The sequence below is a fragment of the Rattus rattus genome, chromosome 11, assembly GCF_011064425.1.
Source record: "Rattus rattus isolate New Zealand chromosome 11, Rrattus_CSIRO_v1, whole genome shotgun sequence".
Lineage (NCBI taxonomy): Eukaryota > Metazoa > Chordata > Mammalia > Rodentia > Muridae > Rattus > Rattus rattus.
This window is the reverse complement of record NC_046164.1, coordinates 21,343,403-21,371,398: the sequence shown is the minus strand read 5'-3', so window position 1 is coordinate 21,371,398 and position 27,996 is coordinate 21,343,403. Positions and strand designations below refer to the sequence as shown.

Here is a 27,996-nt window from a genome sequence, read left to right as displayed (position 1 = left end):
CAAGAGGCCCACTGAACCAGAAATGCAGCATGCTCAGGTTAAGGGAGCGAGATCTGTAGGTGATGGCTCATGACATCAGTGCGTCTTTAGTATCACCTCTGATCGGTGAATGCAGTCAGTGAGTGGGTCCTAGGATAGTATTTACAACAAAAACCCAGCAACTTATCAAGTTTTGCAGTGTTTAGTTTTTATTTATTTTTGAGTCTGGCTCTGAGTTTGTAGCTCTGACTGGTCTGGAACTTTTTGTGTAGACCAGGCTGGCCTCCAATTTGCTATATAGACCAGGCTAGCCTCACAGAAAGCAGTCCAGTCTCCCCCTCCCAAGTGCTGAGATTAAAGGTGTGCACCAGCACGCCCAGTGATTTTGTTTAAGTAAAGAAATTATAACTACCTTTAGTCTAGTAAATGTCTGTTTTTTTTTTCCAGTCAAAAACAAGAAAGTCACTTGTCCCTACTACAGAACCTCACTTCCTAAGAGCACAGCGCTTTCTCAACACCAACCCTAGCCCACGTCACTCAAATGCTGTGACAGACCCTTCCCACCAGCTTTTCCAGACCACAAGTGGGAGTCACCACAGCACTCTTACACTGTTAAGCCACAGGCTGTGATCTGAGACAGGTCAAGATGTTTCTCTTGAAACAGTGACCTTTTGGAAAGGGGTTAAAAACGGGTCTTAGAACCACGATTATTTCTACAAAATTGGTTATCAAAATAAAAATGCCATGGGACAGCAAGAGGGCTCAGTGTATCGGAAAGGTACTTGTTGTTAAGCTGACAACATGAGTCTGATTTCTAGGACCCACACGGTAGAAGAAAAGGAACTCCACAAGTCGTCCTCTAATCAACACATGTGCTATGGCAGAAACGTGCACACAGATACGATAAAGAAAACTGCCAAAAATAAAAATGTAAAAGGTGGCGTTTTTCTGTGCGTGCCTTGTTTCATTCAGGCTCTCACTGCTGACACCTGACAAAGTGATGAACGGAGAGGAAAGAAGGTTCCCAGGGACAGGAAGGCGCCAGTGCAGAGGCGCACAGGCCCAGCTCTGACACTGGTGAGAACTACAGCCTGGCTGGTCATCAATGGCAGCAGGTGCATCTGGGCCTCACAGCAACAGCTAGCTGTAGTTACTCAACTTGTCCCCGTGGGGCAGGAGGGTAGATCCGCACATTTGTCCTCAATCTCCTGAGAAAGCTTTTAGTTCACCCTGAACTAAACATGCCTGAACTTGGTTTTTAGAAGACAGACACAGGCTCTTGCTTTTCATTCCAAGCTCATTTCTTGCCTATGCTACCCTCTTCGTCAACATACAGTCCCCAAATGCTCTATGTACACATCACTCTATGGCTAAGGAGAATGAGGAGCAGTGCACACAGAACAAGTGTCCCCCCTCCTCCATTAACCTGGAGACATTCACCTCCCACCCTGAGATTTATCCCCCAGGCTAGGTGCAGGACTAAGTGAGGATTCCTGGGGTCTCAGCCCTTGAGCGGCTATGAATAGCATTGTATATGTGCACATGAGCAGAAAAGGCAAGGTACCTTTGTTCAGCTCTGAGTGCTGACAGGTGTCACAGGTGCACGTGATTATGATGCAAGATATAAAGGGAATCTAACAGTTACAGATAGGGACAAGGAGATGGCTCAATGGGTAAAGGCATCTGTACTTAAGCTGAGTGAACTGAGTTCCAGCCCTGGAACCTATGCACTGGTGGACAGAGACAACTGACTCAGCAAAGCTGTCCTTAGTCTCCACACATGCACATGGAACACATACGTACATACCCACATGTCCACATCATGTACACACACACTAACTGTAAAGTTACAGGTGGAATTAATTTGAAACATATACAATATTATCATCTCCACATGTAACAACATAAAACATCTCTTCATGTCACTGAACTCCAGGGGGTTCTTTTGAAAGACAGCACACCTTAATCTGGGCTTATCACACTTGCGGACCCAACAGCCACTTTCAGCTTCTGTATTGAATAGGCCAAGACAATTGCTTTCCTAGGATAGAAAGAGGAAGCAGCACCCTGTCACTCCATTTCCATGTACATGGACAGTCCTTCCAGCATGGATAGTCCTTTTCTCTTGAAAATAATTATTTATCTACTTATTTAGTGGTAAGTCAAAAGTATGCACATCTCACATGTGACAGTCAGTTCTCTCTCAGCCTCACAGGTTCTGGCACCAAACTCAGGTGGACAGGCTTGGAGACCTTCCTACTGTCTGTCATTCTAGCTCTGCTGCCACTCCTGTGCTTCTCCACTACAGCCAGCTCTGTGAAGCTTGTTTAGGGTTCATAGGTATATAGGTATATAGGTATATAGGGTTCATAGGTATATAGGTCTTACACGCCCCACCCCCTGTGTTTTGCCCGCACTTATGTATGAGGGTATTGGATCACCTGAAACTGGAGTTACAAACAGTTGTGAGCTGCCATGTGGGTGCCGGGAATTGAACCCAGGTCCTCTGGAAGAACAGCCTGTCCTCTTAACTGCTGAGCCATCTCTCCAGCCTCAAAACCATTCTTTTTATAACTACAGATCTATATAAAGTCAGCCTTTTCTTTGTTTACTTCAAATAATATAACTACAACAAAGTAGATAAAGATAATATACTCCAGATAATTTATTAAATAAGCTATGAAAGATATTTAAAAACTACAACATAATGTCATAGTCATCACTGATTTCTTTTTGGAAAACAGTTGTTTTTCATTGTATGTTTATATGAGTTTATTACAGTCATTTTAAAATAAAAACTTAAGTATTTTTAACTTTGTCAGTTTTAATTTCTAATGTAGTAAAAAATTAATACAACATTTTCCATATAAGCCAAAGCTCTTTGGGCTATTTGATTTTAAAAGAGAAAGGGATCCTGACCTCCCCAGTTATGAAACATTTGTTCTAGGCTAGCACAGCTTATCCACCTTCCCGCCAGCAAATCCAGAAAGGAGGGCAAGACAGGCTGCTAAGGAGAGAATGGACCACTTGGATTAAGAACGTTTCCTGGACAACCCACTCTCATGAAGCTAGTGTGTGGCGGCCTTCCAGTTATGGTCAGAAGGTGGTCAGATGGCATTACGCCAGCACCAGGAAGGAGGGAGAACATACCCAGGAAGACCTTATGGAAGACCCCGCTGAAGCAAGGCCTGAGTCTTGTGTGATGAATATCCAAGGGCAATGTCAGTCCAGTGCACCTCACTGCTCACTCAAAGCTGGATGACTATAGACAAACTGCCAGCTGTTAGCTATGTTGGTCCAGACTTCAGAAATAGTAAAATCAAAGTCCAGGGCCAAGTCTCTCCTGTAACAAGCCAGGCAGAATATCCACTAGGTCTAGCACTGGATCTGAAAGACCCTTGTCAAAGAACAGTATGTAGAAACTGAGGAATCCTTGCAAATCCACTGGAATAAGGGGACTTCCTTCCTTAGTAAATTTACTATGAGGTAGGGAGCTGCAGGCCCTTTCAATCTCTGTTAAATAAAGAGATGCTACTTTCATACACCAAGAGAGATTTTTAAATGGAAACTGTCAAAAGGGCACAAAGAACCTCTTGTAGACTGGGGAGACAGCTCAGAGGGTAAGAGCATTTGTCACACAAAAGCACAGACAACTGAGTTCAAACCCCAGAATCCACATTAAAAGTAGGCATGGTCACACGCATGCCTGTAATTCTAGGACTGTGGGTGGGTGGAGACAGGATGGTTGCTGGGGTTTACTGGCCACCAGTCTAGCTCCAGCTTCAGAGAGAAACCTTGTCTCAAAGGCATGAAGTGGAAAGTGACAGAGCTAGACACCATATGTCCTTCCTCCTTTGTGCTATATGTCCTTCCACTAAACTGTGCCTCCTAAAGTGACAACATATCTAGCTGCTCAAGATGACCCATTACAGTTTCAGGCAGTGACACCATCTGAGTGAGCAGTGGCTGCTAGGACTGGCTCTCAGGGCTCTGCACGTGAGCACCTGTGATAATCTGCCACAGGTTGTCACAGGATTTGAGTGTGCCAGCCTAAGTCTGAATACTGTAGGAGTCTTGACACTGAATACTAAACACTAGACATCTTTAGAGGTGCTGGAGACGGTTGCTAACCAGTGGCTGGTGGACCACTGACTGTGTCTGTGAAGGAATGAAGTGCATTCTGCTTTACCCATCTCAACACTCGCACTACTACACTCTATCAGTGCAAGGTTACATGCCTAGAGGCTGCTTGGTCTCCCAGGTGATGACGGATTGTGTCAAGCTGACAACTGACACTAAGCACCACCCAGCAAGAGTTCACATTGTGATCTTGATAATATCATAGGTGCACACTCTGGGATAATTCTTGCTGTTGTTGGTACAGGAATTTATCAGGCTCTGGAACTGTGACTTCCACAGAACAGAGTTTAGTCTCAAACTGGATAGGCTAGTGTGAATGCATGACAAATTGTAGGCATGTTTCTGTCTTTTGCCTCAAGGTTTTTTTTTTTTTTTATCTGTTTTATAGTTATCAGTGAAGGCCTACTCATCTTTTATGAACTGGGAGAGGAGAGAGTGAGGGAGGGACAGGGAGAAGGAAGAGGGAGGAGGGGGAAGGGAATTCTTTCTTTCTCGGGTTTGAGGTCTCTGGTTAAAATATATTTAGTGGAATAGGATAGCGCCTAACCTGGCTCCCTTACCTAAGTGACTCCTCTGGACACATGCTCTGCTTGCAACTAGCAGGGGCAGGCCTGACCCATCTGGGTTTCACTGTGGTCTCTAAGAAGCTCATCAACAATAGTATTTCTGACATCAGAAATGGTGGCACACCTATAATGGGCTGGGGCAGGATGATCTGAGGCTGGGACAGTGAGATCCTGGCTCAGGAAAAGAACAGTAAAGCTACTGCAGAGACTCACATAGTGCCATAACTTTACACATGGTAACAATCACAGTAGTGAGACTGTAAGGGGCCAATAGAGGCAGCTTCAGCTCCTGCTGGGAGTCAATGGGATTCCTGCGTTTGGACTGGACTGTGTTCTTCCTACTCGTCCCTCTTATCACAGGAGAGGCTAGAGTTACCGGGTAGAGGTGGCCGATTGCTGGCAAGCTAGGATGGGTGCCACAGAGGATGTCTGGGATCCCCAGTATCTTCCAGTACCAGTGTCAGTGAGCAGGAGCCCCAAACAGAAGGCAGGACCTTGGCAGTCCAAGCTATCCACCCACGATGGAGACCCAGATAGCAGAGGGGAGAAAGGCTACGGTCATCGGAAGGTCAGGCCAATGCACGTCCCTGGTGACAGAATAAAAGCCACAAGGCACCTGCTGAGCCTCATAGCAGCTTTCTCCTGGGCCAAGGAGCTCTGTGCAGCACTGTCAAAACACTTCTTTAGTTCTTGGGCCACACAGTCCATGCTGGGCTGTGCAAAGATGTGAAATCACATTTTGTAAATTATAGAATATGACCAAACTATAAAGTCTACTGCTTTTATTCTTTGAAGGAACAAATCTTACCAAAAGCTGTTTAAGTAAAAGGCCAGTTTCATAAAATAAAGCAAGAGACAGAAGACAAACTATTTTTTTTTACTTTTCTATTTTTCAGAGCTGGGGACCGAACCCAGGGCCTTGCGCTTGCTAGGCAAGCCCTCTACCACTGAGCTAAATCCCCAACCCCAGAAGACAAACTATTGAAAAGCCAAAATCCTTCTCCTCAGTGGTGCTTGTCTTCTAGCCGCTCACTATAGGAAAGCTTCTTTGAAAGGAATGGAATGTGCCATTCCACACCTCTACAGGGCCCAGACTGCTACAGCACAGACGGAATACACAGAATAGACAAGATACAGTGTGCACCAAACAAAAGATGGCAGGTGAGGTGACACCTGTCATGGCCAGAGCTGGAGGCCTACGATGCTAGGCCTACCCGATGTTGGCTCACAGTAGAACAGGAACCCTGTGGAGGGCACCCAGACTCCACTACTGGGTCTAGGCCAGCAACCAGGATTTCTGGTTCACATAGGGACAAAAGCTGATACTGGTGGGGTCCCTGGATAAATCCTAGGAGCCTGGTAGAGGTAAGTTGGGACACAGATTACTCCAAATAGAGGCTCTTCAGGCCCCTGGGAGGATGTCTGGAGGTCATCCAAAGTGGAAGCCAGGCTAGCACTGGGCCAGAGGTGAGGAAAGAGAAGGGTCACAGAGTGGGGGCTGGGTGCAGCTGGCCTTGGGAGCAGAAGGGAGAGGGTGGGGCTGAATAGGGCCAGAGAGGATGTGAATCAGGCGATGTTTTCTAGGGGAAAGGCCAGTGCGCTAGGGCTCAGACAAACAGTGCTTCTTAGGGAGAGGGCTGGCTGGTAGGGGGATGGGGGCGGGAATGTGGCCAATCTCCACTCATTCTCTTTCTGCAGAAAAGGGATGACATTCAAGCAGTCAGAGGCAGAGGGCTGGCCATGTCCCGGAAGAGTAAGGGCAATATGGGAAGGCCAGGGAAGAAAATGCAAAGCAGGGAGCAAAATCTCTCCTTTCCTCTCCTCCTCCTGTGCTATGGAGGAATGGGGAAGGCAGGACAGAGATCTGTCACTCCTTTCCACACCTTGCCCAGTTCAGTTCTCAGCTCACCTCACAGAACAGGAACACAAAGCCACTGTTCTGTTACTTACTGCATGGACAAATTCAGCTCCTGCCAATGGGCAAATATCATCCTCAGGGTCACGGGGCCAGATGGGCTTTGGCTGGGGATCGGCCATGCCCGTCAGCCTCGCCCTTCACCTGCCCAGTACTAGCGTCTTCTTAGCAACATGGAGCTTGGGAATCTTAGGGCTGTCAGAATGATGGTGGTAGGTCTCAGCACCTCTGCTCTGATGACCACGTGACTTGACCGTTTAGTGCCTCTGTTTCCTTTCTTAGAGGATGGGTTTCTCAGAGAAGCTGTGGAAGGTGTGTGAGAGCACAGTGCCTCACCATTAACATGGCAGAAAAATACACTCAATACCTACTATGTGTTGGGCACTGTCCTCGGAATTGAGAGTATACTATAATACAACCCAAGTGCAGCCCATTGAGGGCTTCCATCCTGCTGAGCAGAAGTAGGGGTTAGGAGGTGACAACAGTTCTCATGCCATGCTGCTCATTGGCAAATTAGTTATGGGATCTTGAACAAGTTATGTAGCCTCTGCACTTATCTATGTGTACTGTTGTGAAAATTAAAAGAAATGGACTGAGTAACTTCATGTGACATTCAACTCAAGGCAAAGTTAAGCATTAGCAATGAATAATAACCACAGTAATATCACCTGCTCCACTAAGGCTGTGTGCCAGTGCAGCACTGAGCAAGGACAGGTGTCCCGGGGGAACATCCTCAGCATCCAGAACTGGCACCCTGGAGGCAGAACCACATTCTCTGCCAGCAGACAATCAACTCCAGCCAGGGAGCCTGCTCCTCACAGCAGAGACAGGCCTTATGTACTGCAGGGCAGGGCTCCATCCCTGCTTAGCCACCAGCAGTCAGAGGGTCCCTTGTCCCATATAATTACATTCTAAGTCAGTGAGGTCTTTCCCATGGCAACTGCAGATCCAACACACTGCTTCCTTTCTCAGTTTTAAAGCCATTCCAGAAATAAGGCACCGCCTACTTTCTAAGACGAAATTGCAAACACACAGTTTTCTACAATTATTCTGACAAGTTCTGTTTGTACACCACAGTCCAGAGAATGCTCTTAAAAGTAAACCAGGCTAGTATGTTTCTCCTATAACTAACCCAAGCCAATGTGTTTCCCAGGATGCTCCTTCAATGTACTGTAAACCATCCCTTGGAAATATGGATTACTGAACCAAACCAGAGTTGTTTCAATGAACAGACTTAATGACCAATGAACACCTCCCCTGTCAAGCAGAACAAGGCAGCTGCCATGCAAAAAGGGAGCAGCTTATGGCCTCAGAGGGCATCTGTGATCACTAAATGACCTGGACAGCCTCTCCAGACTTCAAGGGTGGGCATTCATTCTCCTGCAGGGGATGGGCAGACTCACCGAGGTCAATGAGGATGGCGTGCTGCTGGGAGGTCAGCTTCTTCAAGAGCTCTTTGTAGGGTACATCCTTTGGCTGCTGTTTACTGGGAAATGGATGTTTAAGGTGGAACTGCTCAGCTAGAAACCTCCAGATCTCACCCCGGTGATGACGTGGCACACCTTTAACAGAGCGGAAAATATTAAACCCGGCTTTATGCTCAGAATTCAGCTCAGTGATTACAAAAAGAAAAAAAAGAGTTATGTGTTGTTTTTCATTACCGCAAATGTTTGTGTGTGCACACATGTAGGAGCATGTGGGTTATGGGTATTCATAGACATGGAGGTGGGACGACAGCCTCAGGTGTAGTTCCTCAGGAACACCATCCACTCACTTTATTTAGTTAGACATGGCCGCTCACTAGGCTGCACTGACCAGTCCTTCCCCAGCACTGGTACTACAAGCATGCACTATTGCTCCAAGCTTTTCTTATGGGTTCTGGGAACCAACCTGAGGCCCTCACACTTGCAAGGCATCTTCATGGACTATGCCATCCCCTAGTGTCCAATCAATGTGATTCTTATTCCATCATGAATCAAATGTACAGGAAGTAGCAGAGAATGTGATGCATTCACCCCTCTCCCATCATCCCTCCCTTCTCTCACTGTCCATTCTCCTTGGCCTTGACCCTCTTGCCTTTCTAGCTTTCAAAAGATACATCTGATCTGATCAGATTCTGCAAAGGACAAACCTGAGTTATGGCAGGAATGTCAACCTGAAGCCAACTAACAACGCCCCAAGGGAATGAAAGGAGGATGCACAAGTCTCAGAACAGGACAAGAATCAAAGTGAGGTGGAGCTTGGGTGAAAGAGACCTGGTTCTTGGAATCTAGGCAATCAAGATCTCACAGCCTCCTTCATGCAAACCAAACCTTAAGGATGAAGGAAAAGGGAGGAGAACCCACCAGAAGAAGGAAGGTATCTTGAATGGGTCAGGTACTTGGGCAGCTGCTGGTTTTTCTTCACCCTTTATGTCAACTTAGGAGAGATGTAAGAAAGGTCGCTGTGCTAAGTAACTGCATCCTACATTTTCTCTAAATGTTAGCCTCAGCATTAACTTGATGGCTTTGAGCAGGGAAAGAAGAGTAGGCTTCTAAAGGATACATCAATCTCCTAACCCCTGCAACCTCTAAAAGTGGCCTTGTCTCTGCAGATATGGCTAAAGTCAAGACAGAGGATGACGTCATCGTGATTAGAGCCTGGACTTTGTATCTTGAGACAAATGTCCCTGACAACAGCAGCCAGAGGAGGAGTTGAGAAGAGGAGCCAGTGTGCCTATGGAAGCAGAAGATAGATAGCTCTGAGTCAAGAAGTGCTCCAGCCAGCCAGCAGAAGCTGGAAAGCCCAGGCACACTGGGGCTGACAACGTGACTTGGAACTTCACAACTGTCAAACAATCCATTTTGATCATATTCTTTCCCTCCAACTCTTCTCAGAGCCTCCCACTTCCCTAACTTTATGTCTCCCTCTCTCAACGTAAAAAGACATACCACCACCACCAAAATAAAACAAGGAAAAAAAAAAAAAAAAAAAGGAAGCTAAGACAAGCCACAATAAACAAAACCCTCTCCAAAACCATAGAGTCTGTTTTGTGTTGGTCACCTGCTTCTGAGCATGGATCTGCCCTGGAGATCATTGGAGAAAACCAATTTCCCCTGTGCCAGCAGCTATCAATTGCAAATAACATCTTGGTTGGAGGCGGGACTTCATGTTCATTTCCCCTTTCCAGTGTGGAATTGTGTGTGGCTTCAACCTGTGCAGGTCTTACACTGTGTGTGGCAGGTGGAAAGCAATTCTCAGGAGTTGGTTCTTTCCTTTTGGAATCCGGACATTGAATTCAGTTCATCATGCCTACACACACATGTCTACATGCTGAATGATCTTGCTGGCCACTCTGTGCTGTTTTAGCCACTAAATCTGTAGTTATTTGCTATGGTAGCACAGGAAACTAACATATCCTAATGGCTGCTTTCTTACATCACTTCTACTTCTTCTCTCCTTCCTTACCATGCCTGCTCAGATCTGTCTTAGTGGTGAGTGTGTGTGTGTGTGTGTGTGTGTGTGTGTGTGTGTGTGTGTGTGTGTGTGTATGGCATGCGGCATGCATGCACAAATGCACATGCACATGTGAACGAACATACAGAGAAAGAGGGATGGGGGAGGTAGGTAGGTAGAGAAGGAACAGATCTGTAATCCTTTAGACTCCATATAAAAGCAAACAATGAACTAGAACACAGTCAACATGTTGAGTGATTTATAGAGGGGCTTTTTCACCACATATTTTCTGTCAAACTGGAAATTCTCCCCAAGTTAGGCGATGTGCAATTTCCTCTTATTACTAAATCATTCCCATTATCTTGTCAGAATTATTTGGGGGAGGAAGAGAACACTGGCCATACTACCAGACAATACCAGATACTCTCATATTGCAGGATTGGCTGAGTCTGAGATTTAAAGCAAAAAGTCATGCAGTCAGACAGTGCTTTTGCTTAGAACACCCTTTCCAAGCTCAGGTTTGTTTTATTCCTAATTCAAGAAGAAACCTGGTCAGCAGGACAGCACACAGGGAATTCTGGGTAGGCAAGAGACTGTTCACCCAGCTCATATGTGAATAACTATTCTCACTAATGTGAAAAAAAATATGCTTATTGCTATAAAGGAAAAAAAATCTGACAATTCAAAGGGTATAAAGACAAAAGCAAGAATCCACCCATAAGGTTCAGAGCTAAACAAAGAATTCACAGCTGAGGAATGCCAAATGGCCGAGAAACACCTAAAGAAATGTTCAACATCGTTAGTCATAAGAGAAATGCAAATCAAAACAACCCTGAGATTTCACCTCACACCAGTGAGAATGGCTAAGATCAAAAACTCAGGTGACAGCAAATGCTGGGGGATGTGGAGAAAGGGGAACACTCCTCCATTGTTGGTGGGATTGCAGACTGGTACAACCATTCTGGAAATCAGTCTGGAGGTTCCTCAGAAAATTGGACATTGAACTGCCTGAGGATCCAGCTATACCTCTCCTGGGCATATACCCAAAAGATGCCCCAACATATAAAAAGACATGTGCTCCACTATGTTCATCGCAGCCTTATTTATAATAGCCAGAAGCTGGAAAGAACCCAGATGCCCTTCAACAGAGAATGGATACAGAAAATGTGGTACATCTACACAATGGAATATTACTCAGCTATCAAAAACAATGACTTTATGAAATTAGTAGGCAAATGGTTGGAACTGGAAAATATCATCCTGAGTGAGCTAACCTAATCACAGAAAGACATACATGGTATGTACTCATTGATAAGTGGCTATTAGCCCAAATGCTTGAATTACCCTAGATGCCTAGAACAAATGAAACTCAAGACGGATGATCAAAATGTGAATGCAGATCGCTCCTGAGAGACACAGCCAGAATACAGCAAATACAGAGGCGTATGCCAGCAGGAAACCACTGAACTGAGAACAGGACCCTGTTGAAGGAATCAGAGAAAGAACTGGAAGAGCTTGAAGGAGCTCGAGACCCCATATGTACAGCAATGCCAACCAACCAGAGCTTCCAGGGACTAAGCCACTACCCAAAGACTATACATGGACTGACCCTGGACTCTGACCTCATAGGTAGCAATGAATATCCTAGTAAGAGCACCAGTGGAAGGGGAAGCCCTGGGTCCTGCTAAGACTGAACCCCCAGTGAACTAGACTGTTGGGGAGAGGGCAGCAATGGGGGAGGGTTGGGAGGAACACCCATAAGGAAGGGGAGGGGGAGGGGGATGTTTGCCCGGAAACCGGGAAAGGGAATAACACTCGAAATGTGTATAAGAAATACTCAAGTTAATAATAATAATAATAATAAAAAAAAGAATCCACCCATAAGCAGAGTAGACATGCAGTTCCAACATTCAGAATAGAACGCTTCAGAAAGGGAGGGGGAGGAGGAGGAGGAAGGGACCCACTGCTTATTTTACTAGGACAAGGGCTGGTACATGAGGCTATGCCAAATAACCCAGGAGGCACATTCACATACCTATAACCTCAACATCTGCAAATGCATTGTGGGAGAAAGTACCAACTGTGAGTGAGACATGAATACTATAATACTCTCAACATATGGCAATGCCTACTGTGCTGTTTCTCTGGAATATGCATGCAATGATCATATGGCTGGGTCGCTTTGTTTTGGTTTCAGCTACTAAGAACATAGCACAATAAGCATTCTTACTGTACAACCTGTAGCTGATTAATTTCTAGAACAGGTTTCTGGGAACTGCATTGCTGGGTCAAAGGTAAGTGGAGTTTGCATCTGACACATTCTGCTGATTGTTTATGTGGTCACTTCACAACAACATCCGAGAAAACCAGCTACTTGCTTCTAGGATTCAGTATCTTGCTTTCTTTCCAGAAATCATCTGCTGCACATCAACCTTTGAATGATTTACTACTCCACAGAATTCACTTTTTCCCCAAGGTCACTCCTAAATCTCATGGCAACTTGGAACAATTTCTAAATCCCTATTAGGAGGAAAGGACTCATCACCCACACAAGGACTGTTTCTCTCTCTCTCTCTCTCTCTCTCTCTCTCTCGCTTCTGCTTGAAAAGTCAAAATCATGGCTCTGGTTTAGGATCATTTAAACACTCTGAGACCTAGATGAATAGTGGCCATTTGTTTGAAGTTGCTAAGTCTTCAGGTGTTGAAAGTGGATGACAAAGCCTCTGCTGTTTGCATGCATTCATTCCTTTAGGGAATGACCAAGTCAGAGGTCAAAATGAACTCTATATCATTCCTGGCTTACCTGTGTACCTCAGTCCTGCCCAACTCCAGCCCACAGGATCCAGATACCTGGAGCCTATCATCCCCCTTACCACACAGAACAGGAACTACATGCCAGGTTCCAGGCCTCTGAGCAGCTGCTAGAGAACAGGCAACTGCTTCTGAGGTACCACTACAGAACACTGTCTAGTGTGAAAAGGGAAAAGTGGGCGTGTTCACCTCTGCTTTCTACGTTTTCGAAATAGCCCTCTGCAGCATCCGTCCCATGTAAAGGTCACACTGCAGCAGCCACGATGGGTGTAAAGCCCACCAGAACTGCACAAACAGTGCAACAAATTGGGCCAGGCTTTCTGCTGCCAGCAAGGAGGCGAAACACAAGACACCAACCCAGGGTCACACTGGAAACTGTTGCCTGTACAGCACATGGCTCAACCACAGGCAGCTAGGCATGATGAGAGAACTCCTGCAAGCCAAGGGCCTGAGGCCACTGTCACTCAAGTCTCCTTAATCCATAGGAAGGGAAGGTCAAAACCAGCAATACTTACCCATCAGTACGAAAACCCATGCAGTCAATGTTCAGTAAAAGGTTTTGTTTATTTACTTATTTGCATGAGGTTGTTTGAATGTGAGGGAGTGGTCCAGGCATGTTCACATAATGGCCCAAAGTTGACATGAAGTGTCTTCATCAGTGGCTCTCCACTTTCTTGTGAGTCAGGGTCTCACTGAACCTGGAGGTGTGGTTAGTCTGGCTAGCCAGCCTTCCGAGGGAATCCCATCTCTGCCTCTTGAGTGCTGGACTTCTGAGTAGTTAACACACCTGTTTAGGTTTTACATGGTTCTGGGGATGTGAACCCCAGTGCTCACACTTGCACAGAAAGTCCACTGAGGTATCTCCCAACATAGTAAAAAGCTTTTTAATAATGGCTGAAAGAGCTGGAGTGACAGCTCAGTGGCTAAAGACTCTAGCCACTCTTTCAGAGAACCCGGGTTCAACTCCTAGCACCCACATGGTGGCTCACAACTGTCTATAATTCCAGGGGATCTGGCACCCTCTTCTGATCTTTTTTTGGGCACCAAACCTGCATATGGTCATATATATAGGCAAGAAAACCATACATATAAAAAACAAAAATAAATCTTTATTTTTATAAGAAGACTATGATAGAAAAACTATTTAGTTCAAGTAACACCTGTAGGCTGCTTCCTCTGGACAATGGACATAGCCACAGGAAAACCCTGTGATTTACCTAGAACCCTCATTCAGAACTAGAGTGAGCAGTGCTAGCCCTAAAAGTAGCTCTCAGAAGGCTCCCAGCTCACAGCAATGTTTACTAAGGTCCATGTCAAGAGAAACCACTACTGCTTTATTTCAACACAAAAATTCATCAAATTAAGCTCTAAAATGTACTTTTTCATTCTTTAAGAATTTCTAATCTATAAAAGCCTGACATGTTTAACTGTTTTACTAGTTGTGTGTGTGTACAATATATGTGTAGATATATCCCATGACATGTATGTGGAAGTTAGAGGATAGCTTTGTGGATGATTCTCTCCTCTCACCTTTCCTGGGTTCCATGGGATGAAACTCTGGTTGACAGGCTTGTGTGCATGCACTTTTACCCTCCTAGAAATGTTACCAGCCTCAGACTGATGTTTTTATACTACATAGTAAAAATGAATTAGAGCAAAACAAAATGAGAAACATGCAGGGAGCGTAGGGAGGCACTAGGGCAGAGGAACAGCTGAGGACAAGGCAAGAGTGATGAGGACCCATGAAAATGGCAAGCCTATAAGTAACCAGTAACAATTAAAAACAGAACCCCCAGGAGAGGAGCAGGATGAAGAAACGCAAACGCTCATGGTTTTGAGGATTGCTATGGCAAACTGCTGGCAACATTCCAGATTCATCTCAAGTGCTGCACTCACCTTTTCACAGACAAAGAAAACCCTGACTGGCAGACCACAGTGAGAGGCAACCAACCATATGTCCCACCTTCTAAGCCATCCAGGACACAGATGCATGTGCCACACTCTGGGGTCTCACATCACTTCATTTTCACAGCCAGCGTCACCACCCATGTCTTCCACATGTACAAAGTAAGGCTCAGGGTTGGAGAGGCAGCTCGGCAGCTAAGAGCATTCACTGCTCTCAAAGAGGACCTCAGCTTAATTTCAGGATGAGTTAAATACCCATAACTCGGGTTCACCCAGAGAGGATGGGTCTTTGCTTAAGATTATACCACAAGACACTTACCTGGACTGAGGTCCAAACCTGGACCACCTGCCTGGAGGACGAGTTGAGCACCCTGTTGTTTCCCTAGGATACCCAACCAGCAAGAAACCACACAGTTCCTTTTTAGTTTCCTATTTAACTCCCCACTTATTCAGTTCACAGGCAACTAAGGTTTTCCTATCAACATATTGGAGCCTGGTTTTCCAGGCACTTTAATTAATGTAATTAAGATCATGAAAGGTGATAGAACCCACATCAATCAGGCATCTGGAAAAACAGTGAGTGAAGATGAAAAGGCAAGACTAGCGCAGAAAGTAGCCTTGCAAATACCTTTATTCCACCCTTCTAGTCATTACAGAGGGTGAGGCTGGCCTGATCAAGCCACTGATAAAGCTTACCTTGCCCAACAGCTGAGTGCACTTTTTCCATATCAAACTTAATTTTGGATCTTCCTGGAGTGCTAAGCATCTTTTCCCACACTGTAGTTACTTCTTTAAGACAAGGAGTGATTTCCTCATAATCAAGCTTCAGGCGTTTGTTCAGCAAATCATTCTCAGAGGCTGGGAAAGAGGAGGGAGGGGTGAGAAGTAGAGCCTGAGCTACTGAGCCCATGCAGCCGACAGCACAGGTCGAATTGAACCCACCTTTCTTCCTCCTCTGAGACTCGCTAACGTGTCTCTTGAGCCAGACTACCCTAACTATGCCCCATCCAGAGTCCAAAGCAGAGTGAGGCCTGGTCAGAACTTACATGGAACAAATATGAAAAGCCTAGGAACTGCCTTGATTTCTCTTAACCACACGCTTCCAACATGGCTTTCTGGCCTTAGGAGTAAGGTATACCTCACTTCTTCTCAATTTGGTCCATTTCCATGACCACCCTATCAAGACAGAAATACCTATTGCTATTCTCAGTGCTTGGCATGGCATGGCCTCAATAACTTTTGTTCACCAAGCTGAAGAGACAGTCTAAGTTCCTCTTTATCCAGAGGCAAGCCTCATGTAGCTGTTGTCAACCATTAGTAATGTCTCTATAGAAAAGATTCCCCTTCACAGGACATCTCATAAATCTGAAGCAAGTTATGGCACCTCACCAAAAAAAGCCTAAAGCCATAGTGAGAATTACACTTAAATTACCAAATAGACAGAAACCAATGCAGAAAGACTTTAGGGTCTCATATTTTTAAAACACACCCATCCTACATAGTTTTAAAACTCCCGTATATGAGAAAGCATGTCACTAGAGCTGAGCTGACCACATCTGGCAAGTCCGACTCATCACTTGCCTTCTTAGGCTGACTGGAGCCAGCATCGGGCTCTGAGCGCCAGTGGCTTCATTAGCAGTGAACTCTGTCATAAGCATGTCTATGTTCCCCAATACTGCCCAGCAACAACCAGAACTCCATCTCAAGTCCACGGAACCTCACACAGCCAAAACCAAGCTGCCAGAATACTTGGCCAGAAGCTTAATCCAAGGATCTTTTTGCAGCATCCCCTGCCTCAGATTCCCAAGGACAGTGGCCTGTGAAATGCCTTAGCCTTATCAGCTATGGCAGGACCCATAGCTACAGACACCTAACGTTCCATAGTACTACCAAAGAGCCTGCATGTTCATACCCTTCCTGCACAGGGGCAAACAGGACAGAATGAAATCACATGTGATTTTGCAGAATTTTCCCAACACAGCGAGGCCACATGAACTAACTTGGACACTGGCTGCTGTTCAGCTCTGAGGTATACCCACAGGGCAGGGCAAGCCTCTGGCACTCTGTGCCTAGGCTCCTATTAAATCCGCCCCCCATCCCCAATAAAATCCTCCTGCAAACTATCACAGTACCTTGTAAGTTAGCTGAGAAAGAAAGAAAACTTTCAAGGGCTCAGCAATTAAATGACCCCTATGCTTAAAAGAGATTTAAGAAAAACTTATAATTCTGTAAATTATTTTCTACAATAAACTTAAGAAACCTTGTAAATTAGAGGCCTTCAACTCCAATTCAAGATGTAATGTATCACCATGGATTGTATAACACTAATACTAGTTAGGCATAAAATGTTTTTTTAGATGAATGAGTCTGACAAGCAGTGACACGTCTGTGTCAAGATTATGCTACCCTCCACTAGGATGTTCCCAGCTATTATAAAATACAGGGAAAGTGACCTTCCGGCGAGGTACAGCAGGGGGCTATATCTCTGGCAGAGATCCGATGTGTAAATGCTGGCTGGTTTTGTTTTGTTTTGTTTTATCTTTATCAAACTGACACAGTTAGGGTCTTCTAGGGGCTGATTTTCAATTGAAAAAAAAAAAACGCCTATGATTGATGTTCGAGGGCCCAGCCAACTGTGGGGTGGTGCTATCCCTGGCTAGGTAAGTGGTCCAAGGTTAAGAAAGGTAGCTGATCAAGGCAGGTGAAGGAAGCCAGCCAGAAAGAACCATTTCTCCATGGTTTCTGCTTCAGTTCTTGCTTTCAGCTCCTGCCCTCACTTCTCTGATGACAGACTGTGACCTATAAGTCAAATAAACCTTCTCCTCCCCAAGCTGATTCCTTTAGTGTTTTATCATAGCAATAGAAAGGAAGCAAACTAGGACAATGTATCTGTGTCACTGGGAAAGAAACCCACAATCCCAGCTGCCAAGTGTCTACACCACAGAGAGGCAGATTTAGACGATGGGGTTAACTTCTCTCTGGGACGAAATGCTTCCAGAATGGTAATTAGTACTGTGTCTACATATTAGAAAGGCAGAAAACAGACTTAGCCAGAGAAAGACTCTGTCATGGGTGTTCCTCTATTTTCTTTACTAAAGAACATGCAAGTCAGCTTGAACCCGGATCAATTTCAAGAAACACTCACATCTGCAACTTAAACCTCTTATAAGAAGTGTATGAAAAACAAATCAGAGAATAATAGTTTCTGTTTACACAATGAACCCTGATTGGTTCCTGTCTGACCTAGCTTCTATATTTAATGACCCAACCAATTCAGTGCTATCAAGCTTAATAAACATTTTGAAGCAATCAACTTACTATTGTTGATTATTTCTCAGTAATATAGTTATAGCAAGGCTAATGAATAGATTAACACTTCCTATATTAAATTTAGAAAGTTGACTACGCTTTGACACAAGATAAACACATCCTGGGATAAACAGTGGTAAGAGAAACGAGCATAGGCAGTACCATCAGGACAAACACTGGTAAAGTCCACAGTGGACACAAGCCCAGCCCTGGCAAGGTGGCCAAGGCAGCCCAGCAGACACTTCCTGCTCATGTGGATCTGTCGCCAGCCCTGGACAGCGGCATGCCCTTGGTTTCTGAGGTATACTGATCCTGTCACCAATTCTATACTCATGACTTCTAACATTCACAGGAGCAAGCAGCTTCTCTCTCCTTCTACATCCCAGTTTTTATTTCACCTGGCTGCTGCTTGCAAGACTGTCTACAAAGCACTAATCGTCAAGAGCCACATAACGAGCATTACTGATTTCTCTCAATTTTTAACAAAGATCTCCAGATACATTGCTGTCATTTTCTTGAAGCCATACTTTGTAAAGCTATGACCACAAGACATTTTTATTATAAGCACCCACTCCTGCCCTGTGCATGTGCATACACTCACACATAAGTGAGGGTGTATATGCCATGGGGCATGAATGGAGGGCACAGGACAACCTGCAGGAGTTGGTTCTCTCTCCATTGTGGGTTCTGGCCATCAGGTTTGAGTGGCAAGTATCTTTGCTTATTGAACGACCTCATGGGCCCATAAAATATTTAAAATTTGTATTGTTTAATCTTTATTATATTTTTCTTTTATTGTAAACAGATTATCTTCATATAATATAGTCTGACTATGACTTCCCATCCCCCAACTCCTGAGATCCTCCCATTCGAATCTACCCTATTTCTGACTCTTATTAAAAAATAAACAGGCATTTAAAGACTAATAAAATATGAGAAAACAAACTGGAATAGGACAAATTAAACAAACAGAAGAAAAAGAACCAAAGTCCACAAGAAATACATATAGACACAGAAACACATACAAGAATCCCATAAAACACAAAACCAGAAGCCATGATATATACACAAAGGATCCATAGGTTAAAAAAATTAAACAGAGGCTTCCTTCTTCGGTAAATGGGAACAAATATAGCCACACCCAGACAACATACACAGAGTGAGGGACCTTGAACACACAGTTCTAAACAGGAGGTCTCCATCAATTCCCCCCCCTTAAGGCTCAGAGAACCTTAGGAAAGAGGAGGCAGGACTGCAACAGCCAAAGGAGAGAGGGGACACCAAGGAAACACGGGCCTTCTAAACATTATCAGGACTGGTGAACATATAAACTCACAGACACTGTAGCAGCATGCACAGGCCTGCGTGAGTCTGTGCCAGAAGGCTCCCAGTGCTGAGAGGAAAAGTAGACAAAAGCCCCCACCCCTACCAGAAGTTAGCTCTAGGGCGTTTATAAACCACTCTGAAGGGCAGGCCCTGTACCCAGCAGTAGATATAGATGGTCAACACAAAAAGAAAAACTCAGTAGCATCTTTGGATGCTCTTTGTCTCAACACCGCCCCCCCCATACCCCCACACAAATACCACAAAGAATGAAGTAGGAAAAAGCTTAATACTGACCTGTCAAACCTGCTCACTGCACCCTGACTAAACAACCTGTTCTTAGTTGTAATACTCTGAGCAACAGAGCACTGGCTTCTTCTCTAAGCAGCTGTTTCAACTGCTGGACCACCACCACATCACAGGGTTTTATTACTTCAGTTCACTTCCTTCTGGTCAAGAGTAACATCTATGTTTGTTATTTGATATCTTCTCTGCCTGTGCCGGGTGCTGTATTCCTTGTGTGGGTGCTGTTGTAACTCACAGATGCCTGATCATGAAGAGGACATCTACCTACCACTGTGACTCTAGCTAAGAAGAGCAGCTAAGAGAGTTCTGGCCAGCAGGGCTTCCTGGGACACAACTTATTCTGAGAGTTTACTCCTAAAATCTGGTATCTTAGTAACTTTCAGTTCTATTCAAGCTTTGGGGTCCTTATTCGAAGACAAAGACCTGTGACCAAGCATGATGCTCAATGAAACGCACTAATTCCAAACTGCATTAAGGATGGTACCATGAGTGAACATCCTGCTACAGTCTCCTCTGGGAGGGGACTCAGACTTCCCACTCTGCATCTTTAGGATTTCAAATCCAGACAGTGGTTTACAAAAATCCAAACTTTCCAAGTTCCTGCCACTTTGATATTGGTGATATCTGTCCAAGTAAACTTTTACCCAGGAACTCACTGAACAGCCACACAAAATGGAATTATATACCTTAAGGTCTTAAACACCATAAACTCACCACTACAACAAAACCAACCAACCCACCAACCAACCAACCAACCAACCAACCAACCAACCAACCAACCAGCCAGCCAACCAGCCAGCCAACCAACCAACCAACCAACCAACCAACCAACCAACCAACCAACCAACCAACCAACCAACCAACCAACCAATAAAAAACACTTCTGAGAGTTAGAGCTTACATGGCAGCTTATATTTCAGAAGTTCTAGATATGGTGCTTCTAATACTACACAGGAATATGTGATAGTTGGTAGGACTCTCTTTAAGTGTCTGGAAAGTAAATGGTGTCACTATTACTTTGAGGTCAGTGTTGTTTTCAGACTTTATGCTGTGTGCGAGGACTAAGTAAGGCATCCGTTTTGTTCCCTTCACTCTCCAGACCAACCTTGCAGCTTCTGGTTCTCCTTCTCCATCCTCAGCAGCAGGATCTGCTGCAAGATGGCCTTTTTCCACAGCTCTCTAAGCTCGCGAGACGTTTTCTTCCTCTCCTCTTGTACTGGACCAAACGGTCCATCTTCACACACTGGTTCTAAAGGGGAACGTGGAGGGAGCTCGCCCAGCTCTGAATAATCTGGAAACAAACAAAAAGGACATTGCAGGATGGTATTTCTTTCCTTTTAAAACCATGTGTGCGTGTGACAATGTTGTGGAGTTAGTTCTCTCCTTCTACCAGTATGTGGATCCTTACAGCTGACCTCAGGACACTGGGCTTGGACAGTCAGCACTTTTACCCACTGAGTCACCCCACCAGCCTCAGAATGGTCTTTTTTCATCAACAAACAATATGTAGTCAAATGATTTACCAACTCAGAAATTTCTGCTCAGTTAGCTAAGATTTCACTGTTCAGCTAGCTATTTACATCACTGAATGTAAAATGTATGCTTTTGGGGCCAGCAAGATAACAACAGGCAAAGGCACTTATCAAGGCTGGAAACCTGAGTTTAATCTCTGGGACCCACATGAAGAATTGAGTCCCAAAAGTTGTTCTCTGGTCCACAAGTGTGTGGTGTGGTAATGCTTGCTCCTGACCCTCACATACACATAAATAAATGTGATTTTAAAATTATATTTTAATATTCACCACAATAAATTATGTTTGAGTCACAAACATGAAATAAATGGCACATTAACTAGGAAGCAAAAGCTTCAGTAGTTGGGGAAATGTCTGAAGAGACTTTTAATGTTTGAAGAGACTTTTAGGGTTTAAGATGACCTTTTGGGGTTATTTGATAACAATTGATCATATAGCTGTTACTATGTTTCTATAATCACTTATGTAAAACAATCACTTATGTAATGACTCTGGTATTTAGTTTTGTAAATCTAGTTTTATATTTAAAAAAAACCCTGATAAACAAACAAACAAACAAACAAACAAACAAACAAACAAGGTATAGGTGTTTGAAGACTTTCCCAGTGTCACACAGCTTGGCAGCAGGGAACCAGCATGAGGACATAGCAGCTTGGCTTACACAAGCACTTTCCCTTCCACACCATTAGGTACTCTGGGGAAGTTTAATGTATTTAAGAGGCAGTGTGAGCTGGGACTATTATCAATCCCTCATCGAGTGCAGGACACTTGTGGTACTACACATTTATACAGGTAGTCACTTATCCTCATACACAATCGCCTGGAAAGGAAACTAAGGCCCAGAAAGAACAATCTAACAAGCAAGCTGGTGCAGATATTCCACTGTCTGCCTGGCTCAGAAGCCAGCTGCTCACCACTAGATGCGACTTCAATTTGCGTGTTCCCACATCAGTTTCCAAATAGCTGTGTTTTGTTTAACTCCTTAGATTTCATAAATCTAAATCCCTTTCTTTATAGAAATCATGTTCCTGGTACGCACGATAGCATAACTCTCAAATATCTTACAGACATATACAGTGTCACACCTATTCACAGTGACCCTCGCACTGAAAGGCAGCAGAGGTCCTCATACAACTGGGCCTCACATAATGAGAAGCACTCACAGGGCTCCTGTGCACACTGAACTTAAGGAACATGGATCTTAACATCTGCAAGTGAAACAACACTCACAGGCAGCTTGAGCCTCAAAATTACCCACATAGAACCTGTTTTGACTGCCAGCTCCAATACAGTTCTGAGTTCTCATTTCCCTAGCAGCCACTAGCACTGTCTTTCCTGAAGCTGAACTGGAACCCTACTATGAGATCCTTGAGCTCACACTGAAGCACAAAATGCTTAATTTCTCCAAATAACCTGCCCATCTGAACTCCTAACACTGGGCTGTAACTCAGCCAGGAATGAGGAATAATCCTATAGTTTAGGTTGCTTGGTGTCAGGTCCAGGGTGGCTTCTGCTGGAACTGCCTACAGAGGCTTACAGAGTACCAGCTCTGCCTTCTCCGAAACTCTGATGATCTGCAACATTCCAAGTACTGTTCAGTAGTGGTGGTGGTGGTGGTGGTGGTGGTAGTAGTGATGGTGTGAGGTTTAAGGCATAAATTACCTTCCCCGTGTTCTCTGCCTTTGCCTACTTGCAAGTCACAGGGGCATTATATTGGGTAATACAAATAAGCTTGTCTGATTTTCATAAAAACACTACAAAATAGACTTCAAAACCAATCAAAGTAAAACTCCACCAAGAGGACACTGCAATTTTAACATCTATGCACCAAACAACACTCAAGTTTATTTTTTTTTCTTTCTTTTTTTTTTTTTTGGAGCTGGGGAACACTCAAGTTTATAAAAGAAACACTACTACAGCTTAAATCACATATTAACTCCCCACACTGATCAATAGAGAAATACTGGAGCTAACTGACATTAAAAACCAAACGGACCTAACATTATTTTCAGAACATTTTACCCCAAAAAGTCTACCTTCTTCTTAGTACCTCATGGGATTTTTCTCTAAAACTGAGCAAATACTCTGCTACAAAGCAGTCTCAGCAGACTCAAGGGAACTGAAGTAAGGCCCTCACTCCGTCTGACCAGCACGGATTAAAGCTGGACAACACAAGGCTTACATAACTCACAGGACTGAGGAAAAAGGGTCAGGACAAAGATTAAGGAGGAAATTAGAGACTTCCTACACTGGAATAAAAATGAATACACAACATAGCCAAACTTCTGAGACACCATGAAGGCTGTTCTTAGAGGCATGTTCTTCGCACTAAGTGCCTACATAAAAAAACTGGACAGATCTCATACTACTAACTTACAGCTGTAAGCTCTAGAATAAAAAGAAGAAATCAAACACCAAAGGAGTAGACAGTGAGAAATAATCAAACTCGGGGCTGAAATCAAAAATATAAGAACAACACAAAGAATCAAGGAAACAGAGTTGGTTCCTTGAGGAAATCAGTAGTAATGACAAACCCTTAGCCAATTTAACTAAGTGGAAGAGCCAGAAGATGCAAATGGATAAACAGAGATGAGAAAGTGGCCACAGCAAGACAGGAGGAGATCCAGTCACTCACAAAGGCACACTTTAAAAACCTGTACTCCACCAAATTGGAAAATTAGAAAGAAACAGTTCGTTTTCTTGATAAGTACCACTTACTAAAGTTAAATCAAGAACAGGTAATCAATTTAAACAGACCTATAACCTCTAATGAAATACAAGCTGTCATTATAAGTCTCCCAACAACTAGCCCAGGCCAGATGGTTTGAATGCAGAATTCTACCAGACTTTCAAGGAGTTAATGCAAATACTCAACTAAGCATTCCACAAAATAAAAACAGAAGGAACACTGCCCAATTTATTTTATAAGGCCACAGGTACCTTATATTTAAACTATATAAAGACCCAACAAAGAAAGAAAGGCCAATTTCTTTTAGGAACATGGATGTAAATATTCTCACCAAAAATACTTGCTAACTGAACCCAGTAACACATCAAAGAGATCATCTACCATGGTCAAGCAGGCTTCATCACAAAGAGGCCAAGATGGTTCCCGTAAACTGGTAAACGTAATCCTCCACAGAAACAAAGCACATGGTCATCTCATTAGTTGCAGACAAGGCCTTTGACAAAACCCAACACTCTTCATGATAAAACTGAGGAGATTAGGAATACAAGGGACAGCCTTAATAAAGGCAATGTATGGCAAGCCCTCAGCCAAAACCAACTTAAATGAAGACAAATTCAAAAGCAGTTCTATTAAAGTCAGGAAGAGGACAGGGTCATCAGCCTTTCCAAATCTCTTCAATACAATACTGGGCGTCTTTACTACAGCAAAAAAGTAACTGAAGGAGATCATGGGGAAAGAAATTGGAAAAAGTCAAAGGATCTTTACTTGCAGATGATGAGAGTATACATGTGACTTTCAATTCCACCAGTAAACTCCTTTAGCTGATAAATGCTTCACACAGTGGCTGGATACAAAGTCAACTCACTAAAATCAGTAGCCCCCTACAAACAATTGACAGACAGACTGAGAAAGACATCAGGGAAACAACACTTCATTCACAACAGCCTCAACTAACATAAAATATCATAGATATTTCTAAGCAAGCAAGGGAAAGACTTGTATAATAAAAAACTTTAAGACACTGAAGAAGATATCAGAAGATGGGAAGATTTCCCATGTTCATGGATTAGTAGGATTAGTACAGTAAAATGGTGATCCTACCAAACACTGTCTATAGATTTAATGCAATCACCATTAAAATTCCAACACAACTCCACATATTCTGAAAGAACCAGTGTACAGTTGCATATGATACACACACACACACACACACACACACACACACACACACACACACCAAACTTCAGAATTAGCTATAATAATCCTGAATGATAAAATAACTGGGGGGAAGACTGAGTGAGATGGCTCAGCGGTTAAGAGCACTGAGCTCTTCTAGGGATCCTGAGTTCAATTCCCAGCAATTAGCCATCTATAAAGGGAGCTGATGTCTGCAGATTTATATGCAACAGAGCACTCATATATATATATATATATATATATATTTTTTTTTTTTTTTTTCCTTTTCTTTTTTTAGGAGCTGGGGACTGAACCCAGGGCCTTGCGCTTGCTAGGCAAGCGCTCTACCACTGAGCTAAATCCCCAACCTCCGCACTCATATATTAAATAAAAAAATAACTGTGGGAGGTATCATCCTTGACCTCAAATTGTACTATAGAGCTATAGTAATAAAACAGCATGGTATTGGCACAAAAACAGACATACTGATTGGTGGAATAGAAAGGAAGACACGAGCCAAAATCCACACACTTATTTATCAGTACCTGATTTGTGAAAAAGAAGCCAGAAATAACACAGTGGTCACACTGGATAGCTGTATGTAAAAGACAGTAAATAGATCCAGACTTACTACCCTGTACAACATTCAACTCATGGACCAAAGATTTCAACATAAAGTCAGATAAAACATAAAACACTCAACACAACAGAAGAGAAAGTAGGGAATAGCCTTGAACTCATTGGCACAGGAAAGACTTTCTGAACAGAGCACTGTTAGCACGGGCACTAATAACAACAATCTATGGGACCTCAGGGAACTGAGAAGCTTAAGCATAGCAAAGGACACCATCATTTGAACAAAGTGGCAGCCTACAGAATGGGTAAAGACTTCTATCAACTACATGTCCAGTAGAGGGCTAATAATATCCAAAATATATAAAGAATTCAACAAACTAGATACCAAGAAAACAAATAACCAATTAAAAACCAGGTACAGATCTAAAAACAGAATTCTCAAAGGAAGAAACTCAAATGGCTGAGAAACATTTAAAGAAATGTTCACAGTCTTTATTTATTAGGGAAATTCAAATCAAAACTACTTTGGGATTCATCTTACACCCATCAGGATTTCTAAGATTAATACAACAAACGACAGTTCGACCTGGTGAAGACGTGGAGTAAGACGAACACTGATCCATTGTTGGTGGATGTGCAAACTTGTACAGCCACCACGGAAATCACTGGCAGTTCCTCAGAAATATGGGAAGCCATACATCTCAGATCCAGGTATATGCTCTTAGATACACTCTCACGGTGCTTCATCCTCCTACAGAGACACGTGCTAACCCATGCTCACTGCTGCTCTATCCATCATAGTCAGAAACTGGAAATGAAGATGTCCCTTAACAGATGAATGGATTTTTAAAAGCAGTACATTTATGCAATAGAAAACTATCCTATCCAGGATTAAGGGTGCAATACCTTTAATCTCAGTACTTGGGAGCCAGAGGCAGGCAGATCTCTGAGTTCAAGGCCAGCCTGGCCCATAGGGCAAATTCCAGGGCAGCCAGGGCCACATAGTGAAACCCTGTCTTGAAAAATCCAAAATAAAGGAGAAAGAAAGAAAAGAAAGAAGAGGGAGGGAGGGAGGGAGGAGGGAGGGAGGGAGGGAGGAGGGAGGGAGGGAGGGAGGGAGGGAGATGATCCTGAGTAAGGTAACTCAGACCCAGAAAGACAAAAATTCTGTGTATTGCTTCTATGTGGATATTAAGGGTTAAGTCAACAGCCAAGCTACAATCCATAGAACCACAGAGGTTAGGTATAAATAGTTATGGGTGGATGTGGGCTAGAACAGGAGGAGGGAGGAAAGAGGGGAACAAGGGAGGGAATATGTGTTGCAGGGATACTTGATCACATTGAGAACCCTGAGATTGTGCCTTCTGCTAAAAAAACAAAACAAAACTGTTTCTAGTTGTGGTGTGGCTCAGCCTTAGTACGAACTTTTAATCCCTCTGGCTAGAATATAGACATGACCTTTATATACCTAATATTTAATCCCAAACAATGAAGGTGAAGTTAGTTTGCTTAGTTTGTAGATGGAAGCACCCATGCTTGAAAGTGATGTCTTATTGAGTGGCAGACAAAGTGGCAAATCAGAGAAAGATTTGACACAACTGGATATGCCCAATTCTAAGGAGAAGAGAGGAAAGAGAGGTAATATAAGAGTGAGCAGTGTGGGGGTATGGGGGACAGTTTTATGGGACAGTTATACAGAGACAGGTTGTAGAGAGAGAACAAGCCAGAGAATGAAAGGAGCCAGAAGTCTAGAACAGATTGCTAGAGTTAGTTTAAGGCTAAGCAGAGCCATTCAGAGGCTGAGAGAGAAGCCAGATTGAGTCAGTCAGCCTGGAGAAGAGTTTGAGCCAAAGCAGCTGAGTTGACCAGAGATCAGAAAACACAAAAAAGGGTGAGCTTGTTCAGCAGCAAATCACAAGAGGTTGAAAACATTCTATGTCTAGGCCTAGGTTAACAGACAAAGGCAGTATGCCTTGAAGATGACAATTATTACCAGAATAAGATATTTTTACAAATATGGGGAGAAACAGCTAAAATTAAGGGCTGTCTTAGGGAAACCTAAGAAGAAACAGTAGAAAATTCATAATATCTATTTAGTATTCATAATATCTATTTAGTATTCATAATATATTCACACACACACACATACACACACACACACACACACACACACACACACACACACACACATATATCTGAATGAATGAAGAAGATCTAAATGAAACCATCAAATAATTGGGGAGACAGAGTCCCAACTGGCTATCTCTTGTCATCAAATCAAGTTTCAGTAACAGAATTAGGTTACATCTATTTAAGCTGTTGGCCCAAAAGGCT

At 43.7% G+C, this 27,996-nt stretch overlaps 1 protein-coding gene across 3 annotated transcripts in view; it reads right to left on the bottom strand.

Moving 5' to 3' along the window:
- Tbc1d1 (TBC1 domain family member 1) overlaps positions 1–27,996 on the bottom strand; it is a 186,126-nt gene that overhangs the window by 22,105 nt on the left and 136,025 nt on the right. For all 3 annotated transcript variants that reach the window (XM_032917081.1, XM_032917082.1, XM_032917083.1), the window contains 3 exons: positions 20,795–20,980; positions 15,448–15,609; positions 8,004–8,162 (listed from right to left, as the gene is read on the bottom strand). In XM_032917081.1, coding sequence (XP_032772972.1) covers positions 8,004–8,162; positions 15,448–15,609; positions 20,795–20,980 — 507 coding nt within the window. The remainder of the gene's footprint in view (positions 1–8,003; positions 8,163–15,447; positions 15,610–20,794; positions 20,981–27,996) is intronic.